Raw genomic sequence first — 24,285 nt, forward strand, 5'->3', positions numbered from 1 at the left:
TTAAGACTGGAACAGAAATCGTTTTTACAATACACCTGTTGACCATCATCATATTGTGTGAACGTTTTCTTCCCCAAACGTCGAGATCAGCCCATGTAGTGTCAAAATCTTTATTATCAAACTGTTTGGTGTTAGCATGACCTCTGAGCAGAAACTAGACGCCTTAAAATAATTACAGCGTTGTAATTAGCGTGTAACCACGTCGACGGGAATCGCGTTACTCCACCTTATGGAGGAGGTTGGGTAGCCTGGTGGTTATAGGGATCGTTCGTCACGCTAAAGTCCTGGGTTCAAATCCAAAAGCGGGTATAACGCGTGAAGCAATTTTTAAGGATCCCAACAGGGATATTGCGGCAATATTTCTGAAAGCGAAAAAAGTGTCGACGTCATCATTGGATCAATCGTCGTCATAGAGACTAATCTCATCGAGACATGCATCTGAGACTTTCTGTTAGGGTCTTTGGTTTGTACAAGATGGACCAGTGATTAGTCTATGTATTCCAGGTTACAAACCTACATGATCCGCTGGGAATGTTCCAGGATTTTATACTTGTCGTGGGATCTTACGACTTAATTTATCCGTTCTTCAAGCTCAGTAACTTCTTTCCGTCTGTCCAGTTTGCTAGTTATATAACTGCTGATACTGTAGAACCTTGTACTACCCACCGAGGCTTCTGAATCAGCAGGGCCGATCACATGACTCTGTGACAATGTAGAACCATGTACGACCAATCAAGATTTAGTATAATCAATATGTTATTGTGACAGTGTTATCCAAATTAGCCATATTTTTCAGCGGGTACACGAAGTCCGTGGTCTATTCTACCAGTTGTCCGACTTCCATTTTGGTGGAAGCCGCGTTGGCTGGGTGGGCTAGACGGCTTACTTTCTGGGCTGGCGATTAGGTGCCTGACCCTGAGGTGAGGTGAGGTGAAATTGGGTTTAACGTCGTGCTTGAGAATATTTCGCTCATATGACGACGTGCATGCGTGTGTATGTGTATGTGCGGCTGCTTGTACTAGCCCAGACTTAAGCTGGTTTTATAGTGCTAGCCCACTGAGATACCATGCCGCAGTGAAGCATGAATACCCCACTCAGACACATTACACTGACTCCGAGCCGACCAGTCCTTTTTGTACCCATTAAAGCCGAGCGCCAGGCAGGGACCAAAAAGTACCATATTTTAATGTCTTTAGGTATGACGCGGTGGGGATCGAACCCGCGACCTTCCGTTCTCCAGACGGACGCGCGGACGCTTTAACCACTACACCAAGGAGGCGGTCGCCTGACCCTGAGAGTGTTGGTATACTAGAATCTGTACTTTAATGAGAAAGTGTAATCCCAAATATAACACGTGACACAATTTGTGAAAGTAATGCTAGCATTAAAAATTATTACCCAATTTCAAATTCAATTAGCTTCGAAAAGTCACTATAGTTTTTTCCAAAAATATGTTTTCTGCTGAGGTATGTATAAAATAAACCAGAACTGCAAATCATGAGTCAAATATTATGACGTGGATAACGCCAATCTCACAACCTCAAAATGTTATTGATATTATGTTATTGATATTATATCTATTACATTTGATGGTCGTATCGATGTACAGAATCTGAAAAATCGACATTGTAGAGTCTTGCACAGGTCGTCAGTCTCGCCACCAGCCTGTTGTTACCCTGACAGAAACCTGCATATTCCAGCAGGTCTACAGTGTACCCTTCAGATCTTGCCCTTTATGTAATGTCAATGTTATCCAAATGAGCTGTATGCAGTTGTAACTGTACAAGCGATGATGTGTTGGGTTTTTTCACTTCAGGTGTCAAATATCAAGTTAGTCAAACATGGACGTACGTTTTCATGCTGGTCTGGTTTCAAATTCTGCATCTGTCTTTGATTTGGAAATATTGTGGGATCAGCATATATCCCTTTGAGTTCAGTCATATATTCAAGTATGAAACATGAACACAAATCCAATGTGATGATATCAATAGAGTTCAGTTGATATTGTGATAAATAACAATAATAATTACCACATCTGAGATAAGAGGTCGACTTGACACAACAAACACACATCTGCCATTTGATCCTTTTATTACAAATGGATGATAGTAATTATTTTTGCATGGAATTTTTTCCATTTTGTAACAATGTCGAAAACAATCATTTCATATAAGTTTCCATCCCAATTAACTACATGATAAGTTACAATATTTTTTTGGTTTTTTTTGTGAATTAAATTACAAAAATTACAATGTTATATGCAATTATACAATAATTGCTCTTAGAAATCTGACCCACAAATGTATTTTTTTCTTAAAAAATATATTTTAAAAAGACAAAGTGTTGGGTGTAGCTACACTGGTGTATCACAAAATGCTTAATCAGCTATACAATTTGAGAAAGCAACATAAGCATGCTTCAAAACAATAACTTAAAAACCAGCGCCCATAGTGCACATAATGCAAGGTAAATGCATCTATTGATGAAACAGCTAACAAGGCTTCTACAGGCTCAATAAAATGTCAGTAACATTTTAAAAGTATCTCTTCAATAGTAACATGATAACGAGTGGAAGGGTATTGAATAACAGAAACTGGGTCTAACAATAGAAGGCACCATTAAAAGACAAGGAGGTAAAATGCTTCCTTGTGCAACACCTTTACACATAACAAAGGTAGCTGTTGTACAAGGCTAAACAGCAGTAAACTAAAACATGTGCATTTACTGTGTATAATACAGTGCTGGTACATAGGCGCAGTTAATGGTTTCAAAATATCGCACCACTCTGATACATTATATACCAGTTCTACACAATAATGCCACTTGTTACATTGTCAAATATGGTAGACTGCTTGATCATTTGTTCTGCACAGACTTTAATCTAAAATATATGTCCATTAATATCATACATTTCAGATTTAAGTACAAAATATGAATTCTAAGCTTTTACATTTGACAAGTGTTCTGTCTTAATTGAAAATTGAAATGGATGCTGTAAGTCTAGTTATTCCATGCCCTGTAAGACAACATGGGAAATACAAAGCAGGAACATCTAGAACCAGTCTTTAAATGTCATACAAGCAGTAATTCCATGTCTTGCGTCACCACAAGAGCAATACTTATTTGGAACATCTATGACAAACTACACAGGTCATACAAGCAGACTGAAGCAGTGATTCCGTGCCTTGTACAACCACAGGGAATACACAGTAGGACGCACGTAGCTAGGACTGGGCTACTCGGAAGCAGAGCTGTAAAAGTAGGAGACATGTAGTACACAGTAGCAGCCCACAATGCATCACAGTTTTGGCTACCATGAGGCTGTAGTGGAGGGCATAGTGAACATGGGAAGACAAACTACATGAGAAAAGTCGCTGATCACAATTTGATCAACACAAAACACTGCTTGCTTTCGCTGAGGCCAAAAACCTAATAATTTGCATTTGTCAAAAAATAAAGATTCATTTTCGAGAGAAAAAAACAAGGAATGTTAAAATGAAGGAATTCACTTGATAGTTGCTATAAAAGTCTCTCTCAAAGAGCCATTTGCGAAAAGTCAAGATTGGGAAAATGTTTCGAATACCTTCAATGAGAATTGATAATCCGTCCATCATCATAATGCATATGTGTCTCATAGTTGTGGGGTCGTGTCCAAGCCGAGAAGTGCGTGTTACAAGGTGAATGCACTAAACACTCTTGTTTAGCTTCAAATTGTAAGTAGTCCAATAAACAAAACACACATGTCCATTACTAATGCTAGAAAACTGTCAGAGCAATAGAATGATATGTTCTCTGCTATGTCATCAAGTGCTAAAGGTATTTATATTTCAATCATGAAAAAATAATTCTTGTCATTATGATGGGAAATCGACATACCATACATATTTGCATATCCACTGTGATATGTGTCAATAGTCCTTTTAAACCCTATAGTGTAGTGTTCATGTCACCTCAGTCTCAAAGTAAATCTAAAACTCCTAGATTAAATACTTTTAACATGCATTAAGAAAAATCCAAACAACTGAGGAGTTTGCACATAACAAATAATATTAGTTGTCTTCCTTCAGATGCCCACACAGAATTGCCCTTTCAACAAAATCAACCGCCTATGGTAGTCGCATTCATAAAAATTGGAAAATTTCCTGATCATTTCAAGGCACATCCAGAAACACAAATATGATTCTTTCATCGAAAACTGTATCCTAACAAGACTATCTCTGTCACAGTCACAAGAGACACTGTATCAGATAAACTACAGGTAAACCAAAGGAAATCCACAGGTAAACCACAGGAAATCCACAGGTTAACCACGGGAAATCCACAGGTTAACCAAAGGAAATCCACAGGTTAACCACAGGAAATCCACAGGTTAACCACAGGAAATCCACAGGTTAACCATGGTATATTGCACTGCTGGTTATAGCTAACTTGTTCATAAAAAATGCATTGCTTTTGTACAATGACTCTCATCCCAAGATGATAGTAATAAAATAATTATAAATGTGACTCCACATCTCCAAAGATCTCTTCTTTCAGTCGTCCATCCATTAACTGGGCTTGTTTGTTCATTAAGCTACAATTATTCCTGTACAATTGCCTTGTAATATTTAAAGGCAATATCATCGTGAATAATAATAGAAACTCTACGAGACATAAGCATATGTTTGTAAACTAAAATAGGTTTGTTTTGATTATACGATAATAAAATAAGGTGTATAAAATTCCCTAGCACATTTTCGGTGACTGTACAGTAACTGACATGGCTAACGCCACCTGTTACACATCCGTGCTCTGCCCTCCCATCTTCCCATCCACCTGAACACTTAGTGGTGGGCTGGGATGGGCAGCTCAGAATCCTCAGTCTGATCATCCTCCTGGATTCAGACTCTGAGATCCTTGTCCAATCCGGTAGCTTAGTCACAGGCACCAAGTGCCCACAATGTCATGGTTGACGCCTGTATAGGCGTCAAAAGTATGATGCCGACCCAGGTCACCACGTGTGACACCTGGGGTCAGACACCTTTGTCCCTATCAAAGGGAGGTAAGTCAAGTAGGTGAGATACCATCATGTGGTTTCTCTGTAAGTCAAATCAAGGTTCACCCCTATGCACAGAATCATTGCTGTCAGTTCTGCAGCCACATCCACCATCACATCAACACCATTTGACAGGTTCTGTATTTGCCGACTTCCTTGAACCTCGACATCCTTGAACCTCAATATCCTTAAACCGAACTGATGGAGTGACATGTTTACCGGAACAGCTCTTGGCAGCCTGATCAGCGCAATCTTCCATTAACTTCAGCGCAGCAAGGGCTGCCGACGTCTGCCGTGCTGCAACGCTCAGGCAGAACCGACATCTGCCGCTCTGTAACGCCCAGCCAGATCCGACGTTTGCCGCAGTGTAACGCCCAGCAAGCCACAGATCCCACCTCAGGAGGCGCTTCCTCTTCCTTTATAGATGTCCATGGTAATATAAATATACGGTAAACGAAAACTACACAACAAACATGGTCGTGACAGACCCTCCCTACACGAACGTACACAGCAATTTGTGCGTGTTGCAGTAAGTGATGCTATCTCACAGCCTCCTGTTTAGCCTGGATCTGATGGTCTAGCCTGCCTCTGTCTACACCATCACAGAGGCGGTACTCCACATCACAGGGCAAAAGAGTCCTGAAACAAATAGCAAAACATGTTAGCCAAATTGAACAGCTTCATGTTATTATTAACACCTTTTCATATGATTATTGCAATGGACAAACTCAGCAATTACTCGTGCAATGAAAGTATTACATGTTTTATATGCATCATGCAGTGATACTTATGCACTGAAACACGTCTCCCCATTAGTAAGTACCGGTAGTCCTCTTTCTGAACAATGTCTGTCTTTGAAGATATATAGAATTCTTTTAATACTTGACTCATTCAGATTTTACCACATTCCAACCATAAGAGGTGACACCCAAAATGTACTCATAGAGTTCCACCAAGTGGGGTAGTCAAAATAACCCTTCAATCTCTTGGCCCCTAACAAAGAATACCATTCACACATATGGAATTAATTAAATCTGCTGTTTGAAAAGCTAATGTTTCAATCTCTCCCTTACAACAGGCAAAATGGGATAAACTAAGGTAAATCCACCTTGCTATGATCATTAAATCAGGAGCTGATTTCATGTCCTAACTGATTGTTTACAGCTGAAGACAGAGGAGATCCTTACCTGAGAATTAGAAGTAGTAGACATCACCAGGCTTGCTTGGTTTCTGTGGTCCGGAGGGGTTCCTCTGTGAGTTTGGGGGTGACTGTTGTTGACCGGGAGCTGCCTGAGAAGGGCTTCGACGTTTGCCTCCTGAATTGGGCTCTGCCAGTTTCATCAGACTGGAGAGTCCTTGGGGAGCTGTGCGGGTAGGCGACGAGCGCCGGTGACTTGAACCTGAGCGGGACTGGGCCTGTGTTCCAGACATATTGTTTGGACTTTGGGCAGCACCAGATGCTACAGAGCTGAGTGAACCTGTGCTGGATACTCTGTGAGTTTGCTGTTGCTGTTGCTGCTGCTGCTGACGTTGTTGATGCTCTTGTTGATGCTGTTGCTGATTGTTGGGAGGAGGTATTGATGATCCAATTTGACTTCCACTCGCTGAGAGCTTCAAAGGCAACTGCTGGACTTTCACTCCTTGCGTCTTTTGTTCATTCTTAGCACTTAGAAGATGCATTGGTAGGTTTTGCTTTGCTGCTGCTGGTGCGTTGACGTTGTGCAGGTTGCCGACAGACAGCCGAGGTTGTCGGTTATTGCTGGAGTTGCTGCTTGAGAGGTCAACTGGTTGACTGGACTCCCGTTGATGAGTAACCGGATCAAAATCTTGTAGAGGGTTAAAGAACTCTGCCGATGCTGACCTGCGGTGGGCAAGTTCTCGTTGTTTGTCAGCTGCTGAAGCCTGTTGAGGGCTGCTTTCTCGATCGCTTGACGGGCTGGTTACCCCCTCTGTCGGAGAGGACAAAAAGGGGGAGGGGATATTGATGTTCTGTTCCCTCATCAGGTCTATTTGTCGCTGCAAAGTCTCACGCTGACGTTGGAGTTCATCCTTCTTAGCACGAATGTCAGCCTGCATACAAAGGAAGTAGAACTTGATATTTTAGATGAAATTAAATATACAATGACTTTGTGTGCTGGTAATTAGTCGACTGACTCTGAGAATTTGGGTTCAAATCCAGGATGGGACTCAACTCACGAAAATTCTAGAATCTATTTCACTGAGAAAGTGTAATCCAATATATAGCATAAGTTACTGAGATGAAATTGCTGGTTATAACGTTCCTCTTTATCCATGTTACTGAAAGTGAGAGTACCACTGAACTTTGCAAAATAACATTTTAATAACTTTTATTGGAATTTTAATTGAATTTGGGAATATATAGTTAGCTGACATCAGACAATTGATTTAGCTGTATTACTTATTTTTGCAGTCACTAGTCCAAGATCTACATGTATTTTTCTGGGAGGATGGCCAAAACAATTTTGGGGACCCAAATCCAGAACATCCTGATAACACTGCATTTTTGTTTTGCAGAACATGAAGACAAAATATTTTTACTCAAATTTTCTAAAACATATCATATTTTCAAAACAACCAAGATCTTTGCCCTCTGCATTAGGAATATATATTTGGCTGTCTATGTCGACTATGACCTGTCTATGTCTACTATGACCTGTCTATGTCTACTATGACCTGTCTATGTCTACTATGACCTGTCTATGTCTACCATGACCTGTCTATGTCTACTATGACCTGTCTATGTCTACTATGACCTGTCTATGTCTACTATGACCTGTCTATGTCTACTATGACCTGTCTATGTCTACTATGACCTGTCTATGTACATGAAGCCTAACAGAATGTCCAGCTATTGACCATCATGGTGTAAAATATTGAACAAACTTTATGGATAATAACTTCTGTATTTACTATGAGTGCCTAACATTTAGCTATTGATATCAGATTCTTGTACCGTTGTCAAGCATCAACAGTACAAGAATCTGCATTGAAACATCTCACGGAATAAAGAAGTTGTTATCCATAAAGTTTGTTCAATATTATATGTCCCCACTTCTAAAATGCCTCTCATCATGGTGTACCTCTTTCTTCTCCAGCCTCCTCCTCTCGTCCTCCAGCTGCTCTCTCCTCTGTTCCAGGAACCTCTCCTCGCGACTCTTCTCCTTCTCCCACTCCGCCTTCTCACGGCTGATGTTCTCCTGCAGGTTGCGAAGCTCCTCCAGTTGGTTGTGGCGGTATCCTGTCTTCCTGTCCGACATGTCCGCAGACAGCTTGTTGATCTTCTCGTTGGCCTCAGCAAGCTGGGCCCGGAGACTCTCTACAGCAGTGCCCTGCTGGGCGGTCAGATTCTGGAAAACAAGGACGGTCAGTTAGTGTCAGGCTTATTATGTGCAGAGTGAGTGAGTGATTTGGTGAATCAGTCCGTGAGTCAGTGAGTGTTTGGGTGGGCAGGGGGTAGGGGGAGCGGCGTATGGGCATGGGAGTGACAGAGGAGGGGACAATTATTATGGATTAAAACAAATTCATCATAATTATTCATTCATTTATCAAAAGGGATAAGATTGGATTTTGGAATAACATAAATAATGTTTCTTTACATCTGCCACAGATCTGCACTGACAGATCATCACATTAACATTTTTGTATCAGTCCAAGGTTTCATTAAAAACATATCGAAGATGTCAGTGTTCCAAACACACTCCCAGGCCAACAAGAACTTTTAATAACACTATTTTTATAACTTGCTGTTAAATTATGAGTTGTGTCATCTTTAAAATCTAGCTAGGTTAATGTCTAAAGCTCTTTCAGACTATAAAATTGGAAACCTTTGAAGAAAAATAAATCTGAAGGAACACTTTTCATTTTTTTCAACTATCAGTCTGACAGGACGTTTTTTCACAGGGTATCACTTTCAACGCTGGAACACTTTTTGTAAATTTAACATTTGAAAAGAACGTTTAAACATTTGTGTTATTCAGACAAGTGTGTTTGTCAGTGTTTAGAGCTCTACAAGGTAACGTAACCCCTCTCTCAAATGTCAGCTTCCATTACTGTCACAGTGGCTGTTTGTCGCTGGCACACAGTTCCCAAACACAAACACACAGCCCTGACACTTCCACCAACTGAAATAGCAATTCCACTGTCATCTGCCAATCTCATGCCGAGAAGGAAAAGGCTGCTTCAGGTCAACAACTTTAGCTGTGTTAGAGAAATATTTTGGACAGTTCCACTTTTTCAATACCATTTTTGGACATTTTCATGTTTTTGACACCATCTGCATATAAAAAGTTAAATCTAACCAAAGGAGTCCTTCAACATTTTTAAACTCTAATGTTAAAACATTACATATTTAGAAGGTCCCTAAATTCCAATAACTGCTACGCATCTCTCCTGTGACTAAGGTCTAGCCCTTTTTCTTCGTTTTTAAAAAGAAACCAAAGCAATGAGGTTGTCCAATGTTACTGCTAATCCCGGTTCATTTCTGATGCTTCTTGTCTAGTCTGATATAAAGAACTTTTGAGGTTTATCAAATACACGTAATAAGATGGAAGCTAAACCATCAAAATCAACATTTATTCAAAAAGGAAAAATGTAAATTATCAGTAATTGTAATCAATAATCCTTTCTTTCATCAATGTAGAATACCAAAACATTAATAACAGTTTCTTCAAAATGGGGGGAACATAGAATTATCAATAATTGTGGATCCTGTCATCAACACAGGCACCAACAGTGACACCCCCTCAAACACTGGCTATCAATGGGCAAAGGAAAAGTAAAAAATCATCAAAACTGATTACGAATATTAATGAAAAAGTAATTCAATTGCCCTGAATGGGAAGTTTCATTGAGCACCATCATTTGTGTCAGTATTGACAGAATAAACCCTGCGGGGTTCCCAAGTGTAAATCAAACAAGCCCGCTACCCCTGTGTATAGTCTAAGTACACAGCCATACATTGCCTCGGTATGATTAACTGGCTGGGAGAGATATCCAAATAAACCTACAATTAAATTCTCAATAAATGCCACGAGCATAAGAACCAAAGTTTCAATTGCTTAATAAAGTTTTTCTAAAGCCAAAATAGACGGGCTTTGTGAACTTTGATGTTCGGAGTCACGACTGGCATGACGTGGCATGGTCCTTCCATTTCAACATGCTCGTACAGTGTCGGCCATTTCTTCTCCAGGAATGAAAGTCTCTGGGATGTAATTGAGAGAAAGGAGGGGAAATTCAATTCTCAACAAGACAAAGAGGTGAAATACGTTTGGATTGATTTGAAGTATTGCAAATAGATGAAGATATTGAATGCCTGGAGGTCTTAAACTTCTTATTGGACTGAATGGCAAACCTTTCTAACTGAAGTATCTTTCAAAAGGAAGAAATGTCAATTCAAAATCGACCTGCTCACATAAACATCACTAGCAGATAATAACAAGATTCTGATTTCTAAAGACGAAAGATTTTGCCCTACTTAAAGAAATGGATTTGGAAGCAATCAAGCATATTAAGCATGTTATGTGTGATGTCATATGAACAGCTAGCCTTAAACAAACCAAAGTGACACAATAAAATATTGATCTGAATTCCACTCAGCCCCCAGAAATCAATTGCAGGATTTTTCAATATATTTTGATATCTCTTTTGACAAAGCAATAGTCAGTCCTCAGTAAACATCAAATATCTGTGTCGTTATACAGTGTAGTCAATTTCCCCCCTCACTATATCACACAGTATTACACACATTCAAATGTAAAGACAACCTCACAATTCATTCATTCAGTCCCTAATCTCATCAATCAAAAACATTTGTTCTTATACTGTGTGTTACAGTAATCAGATTTTTTTTTTCCAGAAAAAACATTATCGTGTTATCTGTGAACCAAGGCCAGTCACCCTGAAGGCTAGTTCTCTTTCACCAATCAGGAAGGTCACTTTCAGTTGGGCCCCGAGCTCGAGGTTGGACATGAGGTGTAATTGATTCAAGCAAAGAACAGGTCCACATTAAGGATTACAAGGGAATCCAATGTATGATAACATATAGGTCTATGAGAGAGCCCTGTGTGACACCCCTATGTGTGACAGGTCTATGAGAGAGCCCTGCGTACACCCCTATGCACCCCTGTACAACACCTTAACAGTGATGCCTGTACAACACCTGACACCCTTACAACACCTTAACAGTGACACCCCTGTACAACACCTGTAACAGTGATACCTATGTGAACTGGTCTAACAGTGACACCCCTGTACAATGCCTTAACAGGTCTATGACAACACCTTAACAGTGAGACCCCTGTACAACACCTCTAACAGTGACACCCTGTACAACACCTTAACAATGACAGTGTCCCTGTACAAGCACCTCTGACACCCTGTACAACACCTTAACAATGACACCCCTGTACAACACCTTAACAATGACACCCCTGTACAACACCTTAACAATGACACCCCTGTACAACACCTTAACAGTGACACCCCTGTACAACACCTTAACAGTGACACCCAACACCTTAACAATGACACCCTGTACAACACCTTAACAATGACACCCTGTACAACACCTTAACAATGACACCCTGTACAACACCTTAACAATGACAACACCTTAACAATGTACAACACACCTTAACAGTGACACCCCTGTACAACACCTTAACAATGACACCCTGTACAACACCTTAACAGTGACCCCTGTACAACACCTTAACAATGACACCCCTGTACAACACCTTAACAGTGACACCCCTGTACAACACCTTACAACAGTGTACAACACCTCTAACAGTGACACTGTACAACACCTTAACAGTGACACCCCTGTACAACACCTTAACAGTGACACCCTGACACCACCTTAACACCTTAACAGGTGAATACCCTGTACAACACCTGTGTACAACACCTTAACAATGACACCCCTGTACAACACCTTAACAATGACACCCCTGTACAACACCTTAACAGTGACACCCCTGTACAACACCTTAACAGTGACACCCCTGTACAACACCTTAACAGTGACACCCCTGTACAACACCTTAACAGTGATACCCCTGTACAACACCTCTAACAGTGACACCCCTGTACAACACCTTAACAATGACACCCCTGTACAACACCTTAACAGTGACACCCCTGTACAACACCTCTAACACTGACACCCCTGTACAACACCTTAACAATGACACCCCTGTACAACACCTTAACAGTGACAACCCTGTACAAGCCGCTAACAGTGACATCCCTGTACAACACCTCTAACAGTGACAACCCTGTACAACACCTAAACAGTGACAACCCTGTACAACACCTCAAACAGTGACAACCCATGGTGAACAAAGAGTAACCTCTATTGATCCCAAGGAACCATTACCCTGGCCATATCTAATCTAGAAATCTACAATATGGTGCCTACAGCTTCACATATCTCAGTATTCACAAATACATTCCAAAAGTTTGCAAATCATCTTTAATACAAACGCTAACCACATTAAATATTTCTCCAATTATGATCATGTTGATTTTATTATCAAGGCTGTTTACGCTGAGCTTTGAAATGTTTAACTCAAACGATTTTCAAAATTCTCACAAATATGTTCAAAGGAGTTCAGACAGAGTTTTTCAAACATTTTTTCTATAATCTCCCCATATGCCATAAATCCACACCACCAAAGAACATTTGAATAAACAATTACGTCTCTTGCAGAATAAATTTCAACACGCATTTGAAATCCTAAAGTAGCAAAAATATTAACTGGACAAGAACTGAGAGAATTTTAGATTCTTAAGCATGTAAGAAAAATATACAAAACAGAATTCTTGGAAGTCTTGGAGTCCTTTCATCAGTCAAAGAGAAATTTTTCCACCAGCTGTCGCTTTTTGTCTGCATCATGGTTCTCCAAAAAGTAAGAATCGGTTTGTCACTGGATCTGTGCCTACATACACTACTGCCCCTATGTCAAAAACATATGCAGTCTCTCATTGAGAAACATCATCCTCGACTTCATGGAGGAAGTTGTGTGTTCAATGTTTCAGATACATTAATATCAATTTTGTTGCCAAAGTGAGCTTGTGTATTATGTGCAGCAGAGTGAATGAGGTGTACATTTCACAGACTTACATACATAACTGACTGGTAAACTTTAAGACTTATAACAGAGTTCCTTTCATATTGCTAAGTTCATTTGAACATGTTCTAAGGACTAGTTTCATGGGGGTTGGGGGGTGATTTATTAGGAAGTCCGATCAGATGATGGGAATATTGTTACGAGACATATCAGATTATTTAGCTTTCTTTCAATGTATGCGAGCATGTCACAGTAGGTGAGAGTTACTTCAGTCTGTATTGTCCCACCAAGAGAGTATGCTGATATCTGATGGGCAAAAGATGTGTGACAGAGTGAATGCTGTTTTATGTCACACATTCATCAACAAAATTCTGTCGTGGAATCCCAAGGGCTGGAGAGGAATGGGAATGAGAGGGTGCCATTAAGGATGAGTTACAAAGACAACAGAGGGAATGAGAGGGCGCCATTATTTACAAGGATGAGAGGGCGCCATTGAGTTACAAGGACAACAGAGGGAATGAGAGGGCGCCATTAAGGATGAGTTACAAGGACAACAGAGGGAATGAGAGGGCGCCATTAAGGATGAGTTACAAGGACAACAGAGGGAATGAGAGGGCGACATTAAGGATGAGTTACAAGGACAACAGAGGGAATGAGAGGGCACCATTAAGGATGAGTTACAAGGACAACAGAGGGAATGAGAGGGTGCCATTAAGGATGAGTTACAAGGACAACAGAGGGAATGAGAGGGCGACATTAAGGATGAGTTACAAGGACAACAGAGGGAATGAGATGAGTTAAGGATGAGTTACAAGGACAACAGAGGGAATGAGAGGGCCATTAAGGATGAGTTACAAGGACAACAGAGGGAATGAGAGGGCTCACATTAAGGATGAGTTACAAGGACAACAGAGGGAATGAGAGGGCGACATTAAGGATGAGTTACAAGGACAACAGAGGGAATGAGAGGGCGACATTAAGGATGAGTTACAAGGACAACAGAGGGAATGAGAGGGCCACATAAGGATGATGAGTTACAAGGACAACAGAGGGAATGAGAGAGCGACATTAAGGATGAGTTACAAGGACAACAGGATGAGTTACAAGGACAACAGAGGGGAATGAGAGGGCAAGGACATTAAGGATGAGTTACAAGGACAACAGAGGGAATGAGAGGGCTTACATTAGGATGAGTTACAAGGACAACATTGAGAGGATGATTAAGGATGAGTTACAAGGACAACAGAGGGAATGAGAGGGCCATTAAGGATGAGTTACAAGGACAACAGAGGGAATGAGAGGCAACAGAGGGATTGAAGGATGAGTTACAAAGGACAACAGAGGGAATGAGAGGGCGACATTAAGGATGAGTTACAAGGACAACAGAGAGGGATGAGTTACAAGGACAACAGAGGGAATGAGAGGCGACATTAAGGATGAGTTACAAGGACAACAGAGGGAATGAGAGGGCTTACATTAAGGATGAGTTACAAGGACAACAGAGGGAATGAGAGGGCTTCATTAAGGATGAGTTACAAGGACAACAGAGGAGAATGAGAGAGCCACATTAAGGATGAGTTACAAGGACAACAGAGGGAATGAGAGGGCCGACATTAAGGATGAGTTACAAGGACAACAGAGGGAATGAGAGGGCATTAAGGATGAGTTACAAAGGACAACAGGATGAGTTGAGTTACAAGGACAACAGAGGAGAATGAGAGGAGTTACAAGGACAACAGGATGAGTTACAGGACAACAGAGGGAATGAGAGGGCACATTAAGGATGAGTTACAAGGACAACAGAGGGAATGAGAGGGCGACATTAAGGATGAGTTACAAGGACAACAGAGGGAATGAGAGGGCGCACATTAAGGATGAGTTACAAGGACAACAGAGGGAATGAGAGGGCGACATTAAGGATGAGTTACAAGGACAACAGAGGGAATGAGAGGGCGACATTAAGGATGAGTTACAAGGACAACAGAGGGAATGAGAGGGCGCCATTAAGGATGAGTTACAAGGACAACAGAGGGAATGAGAGAGGCTGACATTAAGGATGAGTTACAACAGAGGACAACAGAGGGAATCAGGAGGGCGACATTAAGCCATTAAGGATGAGTTACAAAAGGACAACAAGGACAACAGAGGGAATCAGAGGGCCATTAAGGATGAGTTACAAGGACAACAGAGGGAATGAGAGGGCGCCATTAAGGATGAGTTACAAGGACAACAGAGGGAATGAGAGGGCGCCATTAAGGATGAGTTACAAGGAGGAAGGTGAGATGGGTGTGGGGCTTGGAGTGACATTGTTTCTGAATCTTTGTTTATTTCATTTTAGTGAGATGTTGAAATTAAAGTGAAGTTAATGAGCGATGGGGATCACTGGAAGCAAACATACAAGAGTGTGTTTAGCACTGGCTTGAATAGTGTTCCAGTTACCTGCATCATCATGTGTCAGTGTAATTTGGGAGGTCGGACCAAAGTCATGCAGGTCTTAGACATTTACCACCTTGGTCAAACCCAGGAGCATGAGTCTGGTGTTGTAAACCTAGAAACAGTCGTAGCAAAATGGGATTCTAACACAACTCTGCACATTTCAGTTGTGACGCCTCAGACAACAGAACCACATTCATCTCCCAGATGGGAGTGACAGCTATGAATACGTGAGGTGAGGTGAAATTGGGTTTTACGTCATACTTGAGAATATTTTCCTCATATGATGACCTGCATGCGTGTGTATGTGTATGTGCGGGTGCTTGTACTAGCCAAGACTTAAGCTGGTTTTATAATGCTAGCCCACTGAGATACCATGCCGCAGTGAAGCATGAATACCCTACTCAGACACATTATACTGACTCCGAGCCGACCAGTCCTTGTTGTACCCATTAATGCCGAACGCCAGGCAGGAAGCAACAAGTAACATATTTTAACGTCTTTTGGTATGACGCAGTCAGCTATGAATAGGAGAGACAGATACGAATGAGAGAGACAGAAATGAATGGGAGAAACAGATAAGAATGACACAGCTCAACTCACCATAAGGTTGTGTAGATACTTGACAAGCTGGGATATAGAGAGGAGTTGTTCCTGGTTGCCCTGGGATGGTGGTAAGGATGATATGGAGGAAGCTGACAGCTCTCCAAGTGATCCCTTGTCACTGGATCGATCGGACCCCCTCGAGTCCTGCTCCTCCCAGACATGCGGGATGGAGCGCTGGAGAGGGGATGCTGGCTTGATGGAGTCTTGGCGATGGACGTCACTGACAGTGGGATCCTGGAGACAAAAATACATATAGTTACAACTGACTGAGTTTGGTTTTACGCCGCTTTTAGCAATATTCCAGCAACATCACGGCGGGGGACACCAGAAATGGGCTTCACACATTGTGCCCATGTGGGGATTCGAACCCGGGTCTTCGGCGTGACGAGCCAACGCTTTAACCATTAGGCTGCCCCACCGCCCCCATATATTTACAATATGAAACATTGACGTGTGTTAGTTACCAAGAGAAACCTAACTGAAAGACACACTCAATGATTTCCTTCCTTAACTGGAAGCTGTGTTGGCTGAGTGGGTTAAACGGCTGACTTTGTGTGCTAGTGATTAGGTGCCTGGTGTGGGTTCAAATCCAGGATGGGACTCAACCCAACAAAAGAACTAGAATCTGTACTCTAATAATAATAATAATAATATACTACTCACACTTTGCTAAGGATCACAAAAATTCACAACTTTACTTAAACGTAGATTCATAATTTGAAATTGTATCCATTTAAAACTGGATAAATAATTATATGGTAACCCCTCTTTAGGCAATCAGTCACTTTAATCTAACCTTATGCACTTGATACGTGAGTAACCATCCAAAATGGTTTTCATGGCACCAATCAACCATTTTGCAAATCATGGAACAAGTCATTGACAAGTACACAACACCTGTCAATAGCAGGTATGGGATCCACAAGATGCAGTGACATACTGAAACCTAGGATCCATGCTTACAATAAGCTAAGATATTTAACCAAATTTGACCCCACATCATAATTTTCTGTTGAATCCATGATTTGATCCTTAGCAAAGTGTGAATAGTATAAATGGATATTTCCCATGCGCCATAGTCCATCCAGAGCATGCTCAAAGAGCTACATATAAAAAGAGTCACTTGAGTTCAAGAGGAAGATATGACAATTCGTCAAAATGACCATGAGAATATTTCGCAGTTATAGGTTGTAGACTTTTTTTGAAGAGGAAGGTTTTGAGTCCCGATTTGAATGCTTTTAAGGCTTCTACTTAGAAAGCATAATCCCAAATATAACATACATGACATATGTTAACTGACCCTACCCCAAGCAATGACCCAACCCCAATCTTGCACAACCACCATGTTATCTTTCAAGCTATTTCTCCAAATGTAAAAAAATACTTCAGATTTCTTCCTCTTATGAAAAAGACATGCAGTCGTGTATACAAAAGAAACTCCTTCCGTTAGAGTCAACGTTCTGTAGACTGTGTTTACTTGTCTTGACTCTGACGTGTCTGAACATTACCTAACTGTGTCAGTAACAGAACTCTCTCTCACAGGCAGGAGCAACCCGATCCCAAATGTCTGCAAAACCTTCTTCATGTTACAAATGGCAAACAGCTTCAAAGTTCATAATAACATATAAATTATTTTCCTCGAAGTTTCAATTTTGTTTTTCCAAATGAATATTTTCTGATGCAAGGAACAGAAGGCTTCTTTGCACTGGAAGGAATATCAATACTATGGCAGCTGTTCTGTCTTATTGCTGAAACTGACATGAGTGTTGCTACAGAATATATATTGTCACTATTATCACGCTGGTGATTATTTACAAGCTGAGGTAAAGTCAACAGTTTTTGTGCAACTGTTCATTGCTATTTTACATCCTAAGACCCCAAGCTATAAATTATAAAACAGATACAAGGTGGTGATTATCATGTAGCTTTTCTAGAATTGATCTTTTCAATAAGTTTGGAGGTTTGTCAATTACAGATACATAATATTCAAAATGATTGCTTGAAATTATATGACTATAAATACAAAATCTAAAGAACCTTCAAAGAGAAAAAAAGATGGAAAACATTTTTGTTGAAAAAGACATCCAATGATTAGTTTTGTGTACACTATTCAGTTTATGACAGAAATACACCAATTACAATCTTGTAAACTATTGAAGCGAACATGAAGCATGAAATTCAGACTAGAGAGGTAAAGTATGAACATACAGTCCGACTGAAAATTTGCCATGAATTATTTGCACTGGCAACTTTGAGTATCTCAGCAACAAGTAGGCAGACAGCTGTTTACTACACAACCGTCAACAAAGTCACAACTCTATAACAATAACATCACAAAAATACCACAGCTAAATCATAGAAACATTACAGCAATATCACAAGAATTTTACAGCAATATCAAGCAATATTACACCTATGTTACGGCAATATCACACTTATAGCACAGCTAACTGGCAAACAAGGATAATTTGGACCTGCGCAGAGAACGCGTTTTCGAGAAGTAGCGTTGCACGGCAATGAGCAAACCCATTTGGTTTGTGAAAGGTAGAGCAGATGTAGGCTAGTGCACGTGCATTGCATGACGATGAAATTGATTCCGCCTTGCTCATAAGACTCTCACGTCGGTGTAGCAAGTCGCACTACACTCGATTGCGGACAACCTCGGGCACCTTCCAATGGGAAGCGCCAATGGGCGGCACTCATACATGCCAATATGGGGCAATTGTCAGGTCGGTGCTCAACTTATCCTTGTTTGCCAGTATGTTGCATCAGTATCACTTATAGCACAGCTATGTTATAATTATTCTGAATTTCAGGAAGTAGGCACACCAAATCCAACAATACCATCAGCAAAGCAAACCTAATATAGCATGGTCACAGCTGATAGATAGTAAACCATGGATAATCATCTACTAAAATATTACCCATACTTGACGACACAGCGGTCAACTGATCCCTACTCAACTATCAAGGTTTATGTTCTTTATGCCCTAAAACACCTCATGAAGGAATACAACATTGCATAATCATCTATCAAAATATTACCCATACTTGACGACACAGCGGTCAACTGATCCCCACTCAACTATCAAGGTTTATGTTCTTTATGCCCTAAAACACCTCATGAAGGAATACAACATTGCATAATCATCTATCAAAATATTACCCATACTTGACGACACAGCGGTCAACTGATCCCCACTCAACTATCAAGGTTTATGTTCTTTATGCCCTAAAACACCTCATGAAGGAATACAACATTGCATAATCATCTATCAAAATATTACCCATACTTGACAACACAGTGGTCAACTGATCCCCACTCAACTATCAAGGTGTATGTTCCTTATGCCATAAAACACCTCAGAGAGGGATACAACCATGCATGATATCACCCAGACACCCAAATATCCACAACTATTTCCTGGCATCTAACAAGCTTCAGTTTGTCGGACTCACTCTAAGACCAACAAGCATCTATAGTGAGGGAGTGAGTTTCATGACGAGCAAACGCTTTAACCACTAGGCTACCCCGCCGCCCCAAGCATGTCTACTGTACCTACCATTGGAGTGGACTCTGGCATGGACGACGTGCTGCTGTCTCCTTCAAGTTTGTCCAGACTCAGCAGACTTGGGCTGCGTCCTTCAGCGTCACGGATCTGTGGTGCAAACCGCTTCTTTAGGCCGCCTACAAGGAAACACTATCAAGTCAACCAACTAATAATGTCAGTTTTTTCCTGGATAAAATATCACCTATACTTCCTGGTTCATAAAAAATGAACCTGTAGAGGAAAGTACATGTCTAAAACAAAACAAATTTCTGACTGATGGTTATTTGATAGCTCAGTCCAGATGTCAACAGGAATGATGTAAAAGTGAAATTTCTATCTCTGCCTTGGATAGGGTTGTGAGCAAAATACCAGCTATGCTCGTCACTGCATAAATGTTGCAGACCCATGAACATCCGGGTTACAATTGGTGTTCAGTAACCCATGCTTGACGTAAGAGGTGACAATCGGGATTGGGAGGTCAGGCTCGCTGACTTGGTTGACACATGTCATTGAATCTCATCCCATCAACATTGCTGAGTGTAACTTGGCAACAAATATAATGTCACATGTAAGCAGTTCTTGTGCAACATTCAACTAAAACAAGCCAGCATGACCTTTACCTTTTGGGACATCATGACTGCTGTCGAAACCAGCAAATGTTTCCGCTCGTTTTGGGACTGGCATAGCGACGAAAGAATTGCTGACATGCTCTCCGACGCTTGACACACTTCGACTCAGATGGGTTCCACTTCCCTGCAGGATTGTTGCCAATCGAGAAGCTGAAGGGAAGATACAACAGAACATGGAGTGTCCACAATAAACAGGAAATCAATCACTCACGATATATTGTCAGTATCTCATAGGATGGCAGGTATATCTGAGCATGAACATGTAGTCCATTAAACACAAGACAGATCCTACACTGCAGCCATGGTGCACTGTGTCGTAGCAGGTAAGATGTCGCTCACAGCATTAATGACATACTTTCCTTTTACCCGTTAGTAATCATGCTGCCTGGATTATCAAATATAAGAGGCGGTGGGGTAGCCTAGTGGTTAAAGCGTTGGCTCGTCATGCCGAAGAAACGGGTTCGAATCCCCACATGGGTACAATGTGTGAAGAACATTTCTGGTGTCCCCTGCCGTGATGTTGCTGGAATATTGCTAAAAGCGGCGTAAAACCAAAACTCAGTCAGTCAGTCTCAAATTGAAACATAATTTGTATTACACAAAATCAACACAAGACACAAACATGGTGAGAGTGTTACCATGCGTACCTTCATGCATAGCAGCTTGTAGCACTTCCAGAGATTCACTGCCGGAGGCCTCTTCATGCATTGAACTTGGACGCTGAAAACAGAATTCAACAATGAGTATACATAATTATTTGGTTTCAATCCTTATTTAATGAATAAGAAACCAGAAAAACATTTTTTGGGGAATCACACAGTGTGAGCACATTAAGACTGATAAAGGTAGTAGGAACTTCACAAAACATCACACTGCGAGAATAAAGACATAATAGAAATAAGAGATAAGTCAACTGTTCGTCCACCGAGTTCTTCCAGACAAATATAATAAGCTGCAAGGGAATACATGGTATCTGATTGCCAAACCATGCGATTACTTTTGAGATTTATGATTCCTTAGACTGAAAAATAATCAAGGCCATGTCTAAAAGCTGTCCACTGTTTCCTGCTAGAGAGACTGAGTGTTTTGGTTGCTAGGCTTGGGTTGTAATATTCTGCTGAACAAAGTGACTGACTTTCTATCATTGTCTACAGTCTTGTGTGTTAATGAAACAGTGTTTCATTGTTACTGACTTGTATATTTATAAGAATATAAGTCCATATGTCCTAAACATGGATCTACAAGGATCATGAACACTGTATTTTTATAATTACACCTCTCTAAACAGATGTAATACAGAAGTGATCTACATGCATGCGTACCGAGTTTGGTTCATCGTTAGCCTTGTACAGGTCAAGGAGCTCCAGCATCAGCTTGTTCTTCTCGTCACAGCAGTGTTTGATTTCTGAATCCTTGATATGCAGTTGATCTGTGGGCAAACAACACCATACAGTCTCTGTACACTCTACTCTGAATCAACACAGTAATCAAAATGAACCCTCCCTACAATCATGTATGGGCAAACAATACCTTTATATTTCTTCAAGGTGTTTCATGAATATTTTCCCTGGTTCAATTCCCAAAATCCAAATAAAGGGTGGGAAGTGAAAAACATCTCAAAATAACTTTTGCCCTTTAGAGAAATATTGTTGATTTTACAATGTCTGTTCATACAAACTTGACCAACTTGACCATTCTGGAAGTTAAATGAATATTTATAGTGGATCTGAATACAATAATGATAGCATATATCTAATATTTCTCTATCCAGTTTAAGCCTTTTTCATATTGTTTGTGGAACTAACCTATAATCAGTTTGGCCTTCGCAGCTCTCTCCTCGAGTTTCCGTTTTTCTTCCTCCATTTCAGAAGATGGTACTTCCTCTTCCACTGCAACAGAAACAATTACCATCAGACAGTACGTCTACAATCTGACACAAACAGCAGTTAGTCATAGTGATCAGTTACAGAGGGCTAACTTGTCATAGGAACAATCCATGAACATAAACTTTGGGGTTTTAAGAAATTCACATCAGATTCCATGGTATGATCTAAGATAGAGTTGTGTCACCTCAGGTGACTTTATAACAACATGTAAAATGATCAGTCTGCAATCTGCATCTGGCCAGTAATCACCTTGTAAAAATACATATTTTTTTTTATTATTATTATTATTATAGGATATTTATATGGCGCACATATCCACACACTAGTGCATGCTCAAGGCGCTGTTATTTTCCCCCTCGATCATTGGATGTCAATCTCAACGGCTCATCGTATTATCAATCTCAACTCCCTGGGGAGTATACAACTCTTGCTGCCACAAGGCGCACTGAGTTATTGTACCCCGTACATACATCAACTGGTCAGTCTGTACTGACATCAAGATGTCATATATAAAGATATGTCTCAGGGCACATGACAATGAATTAGTTCATGACAAATTCAGCTTGAAAAATCTGATTCTGCAAGCCTGAGACACATGTGACTCCAAGTCTGTGTAACGTGGAAACCTGTGCTGAAGGGGAACCTACCTTCACGAGGACACTTCTCATTCGCCATCTGTATGACCTTGATCCAGCTCTCCTTGTCATCCTTGGAGCGGCAGACCAGCTCGTACATCTCGGGGTACTGGCTGTATTGGGAGATGAGGTAGATGCCGTGACTGTCACGTGTGTCACGCTTCTCTCTCACTAGCAGTTTGTACAGTGGTATCACGCAGGACTGGAACACGAAAAGTGGAAACAATGAAACTCAACTTAAGGATTCAGTGAGTGTGGAAACATTTCCACAAGCAAAGCAACTTTACAACAACTGCAGATAATATATGGTCCAACAACTGAGGGCCATTGCTCAGCAGCAATCCACTTCTCCATACTGTAACCTAATCAGCAGTCCACTACAGAGTAATAAGACCCAATCAGGCTGTTCATCAACACCTCATCCAGTACTAAACCCATATTCTGACCAACAATGTCTCTGGGTTCAGAAAACATGAGTAAGTGAAAAGGTTTGGCCCCTCTCAAAAGTTAGTACACATCAACACCATGTAAGAAGAATGCTGAAATGGTTTAAATTGTCCAGACAATCCAGTGATTGATAATGCAAACAACAATTCACTCGGGTGAGGTCAAAAGATCACAGTCAGAACACAGCCTGGGATTAAACATCACAATCACTGGATCCTAACATGATAAAAGGGGCACAACCCAAGACAACCACAATTTTGTATCATCTAAATAGTGTCATTATAATTAGGACATCGTAAAGGCAATTCCAAAAATGAAAGTTGTCTTTCAATGAGAGTGAGTGAGTATGGTTTTACGCCGCTTTTAGCAATATTCCAGCAATACCACGGCAGGGGACACCAGAAATGGGCTCCACACATTGTACCCATGTGGGGAATCAAACCCAGGTCTTCAGTGTGACAAGCGGATCCTTTAACCATCAGGCTACCCCACCGTCCCCTTACAATAAGACAATACAGCTATATTACGGTCACTCTATCCACTGCTACCAGACTCAGTACAAGATACACAGTCCTCTACTTTATCTAGACCTCACCTTGCCATCCTGGACAAAGAATGTGTATTTCTGGTTGCTCTCCTGCACAAAGAAGATGAGGTCAGTGAGGACAATAGCCAGCAGCTCCACGATTCGACCTCGCGCACTCTTCCATCCAATCAAACCCGTGTGCACCAGTTTGCGACCTCGCAAGGTTATGTCATGGCGCTGAAACGATTGATGAATATATAGTCTGAACCTACATACCAATTAACCAACAACACAAAAGTAAAACAATGTGTAAAATAGCTCGATGTTTATCTCACCTGTTAAAGGAGGGGGCAGAAGAAAAATAATCCTTGATGCATAACCCAAATGAATGACCAAAAACATCTCACATCCAAAACAAATTTTGAGTTCCTGACCATGACCTTG

The 24,285-nt window shown here is 40.9% G+C and overlaps 2 protein-coding genes across 8 annotated transcripts in view; both read right to left on the minus strand.

Moving 5' to 3' along the window:
- Positions 1–2,074: 2,074 nt before the first annotated feature.
- Positions 2,075–24,278, minus strand: LOC124289931 (rho guanine nucleotide exchange factor 18-like). The gene is made up of 12 exons (XM_046726604.1): positions 24,249–24,278; positions 23,911–24,078; positions 22,881–23,070; positions 22,153–22,236; positions 21,670–21,776; positions 20,995–21,067; positions 20,339–20,497; positions 19,731–19,855; positions 16,165–16,401; positions 8,137–8,403; positions 6,223–7,105; positions 2,075–5,674 (listed from the first exon to the last, which is right to left on the minus strand). The coding sequence occupies exons 1-11, from the start codon at positions 24,276–24,278 to the stop codon at positions 6,230–6,232; spliced, it is 2,316 nt and encodes a 771-aa protein (XP_046582560.1). The 3' UTR covers positions 2,075–5,674; positions 6,223–6,229.
- The window catches only part of LOC124289557 (rho guanine nucleotide exchange factor 28-like), a 151,173-nt gene continuing 150,827 nt past the window's right edge, over positions 23,940–24,285 (minus strand). For all 7 annotated transcript variants that reach the window (XM_046726170.1, XM_046726161.1, XM_046726139.1 and 4 more), the window contains one exon: positions 23,940–24,078. The gene's annotated coding sequence lies outside the window, so the exon portion shown is untranslated. The remainder of the gene's footprint in view (positions 24,079–24,285) is intronic.

This window comes from Haliotis rubra, unplaced genomic scaffold (assembly GCF_003918875.1).
Source record: "Haliotis rubra isolate DU_JTF1 unplaced genomic scaffold, ASM391887v1 Scf112, whole genome shotgun sequence".
Classification (NCBI taxonomy): domain Eukaryota; kingdom Metazoa; phylum Mollusca; class Gastropoda; order Lepetellida; family Haliotidae; genus Haliotis; species Haliotis rubra.

What these genes read in the sequence shown, in the direction of transcription:
- LOC124289931 (XM_046726604.1), bottom strand. Translation starts at nt 24,278, where the DNA reads ATGGTCAGGAACTCAAAATTTGTTTTGGAT. An exon ending in TCTTTGTCCAGGATGGCAAG is followed by an intron (nt 23,071 to 23,910) that starts GTGAGGTCTAGA and finishes TTCGTGTTCCAG; the next exon opens with TCCTGCGTGATACCACTGTA. An exon ending in GGAGGCTGGAGAAGAAAGAG is followed by an intron (nt 7,106 to 8,136) that starts GTACACCATGAT and finishes CTTTGTATGCAG; the next exon opens with GCTGACATTCGTGCTAAGAA.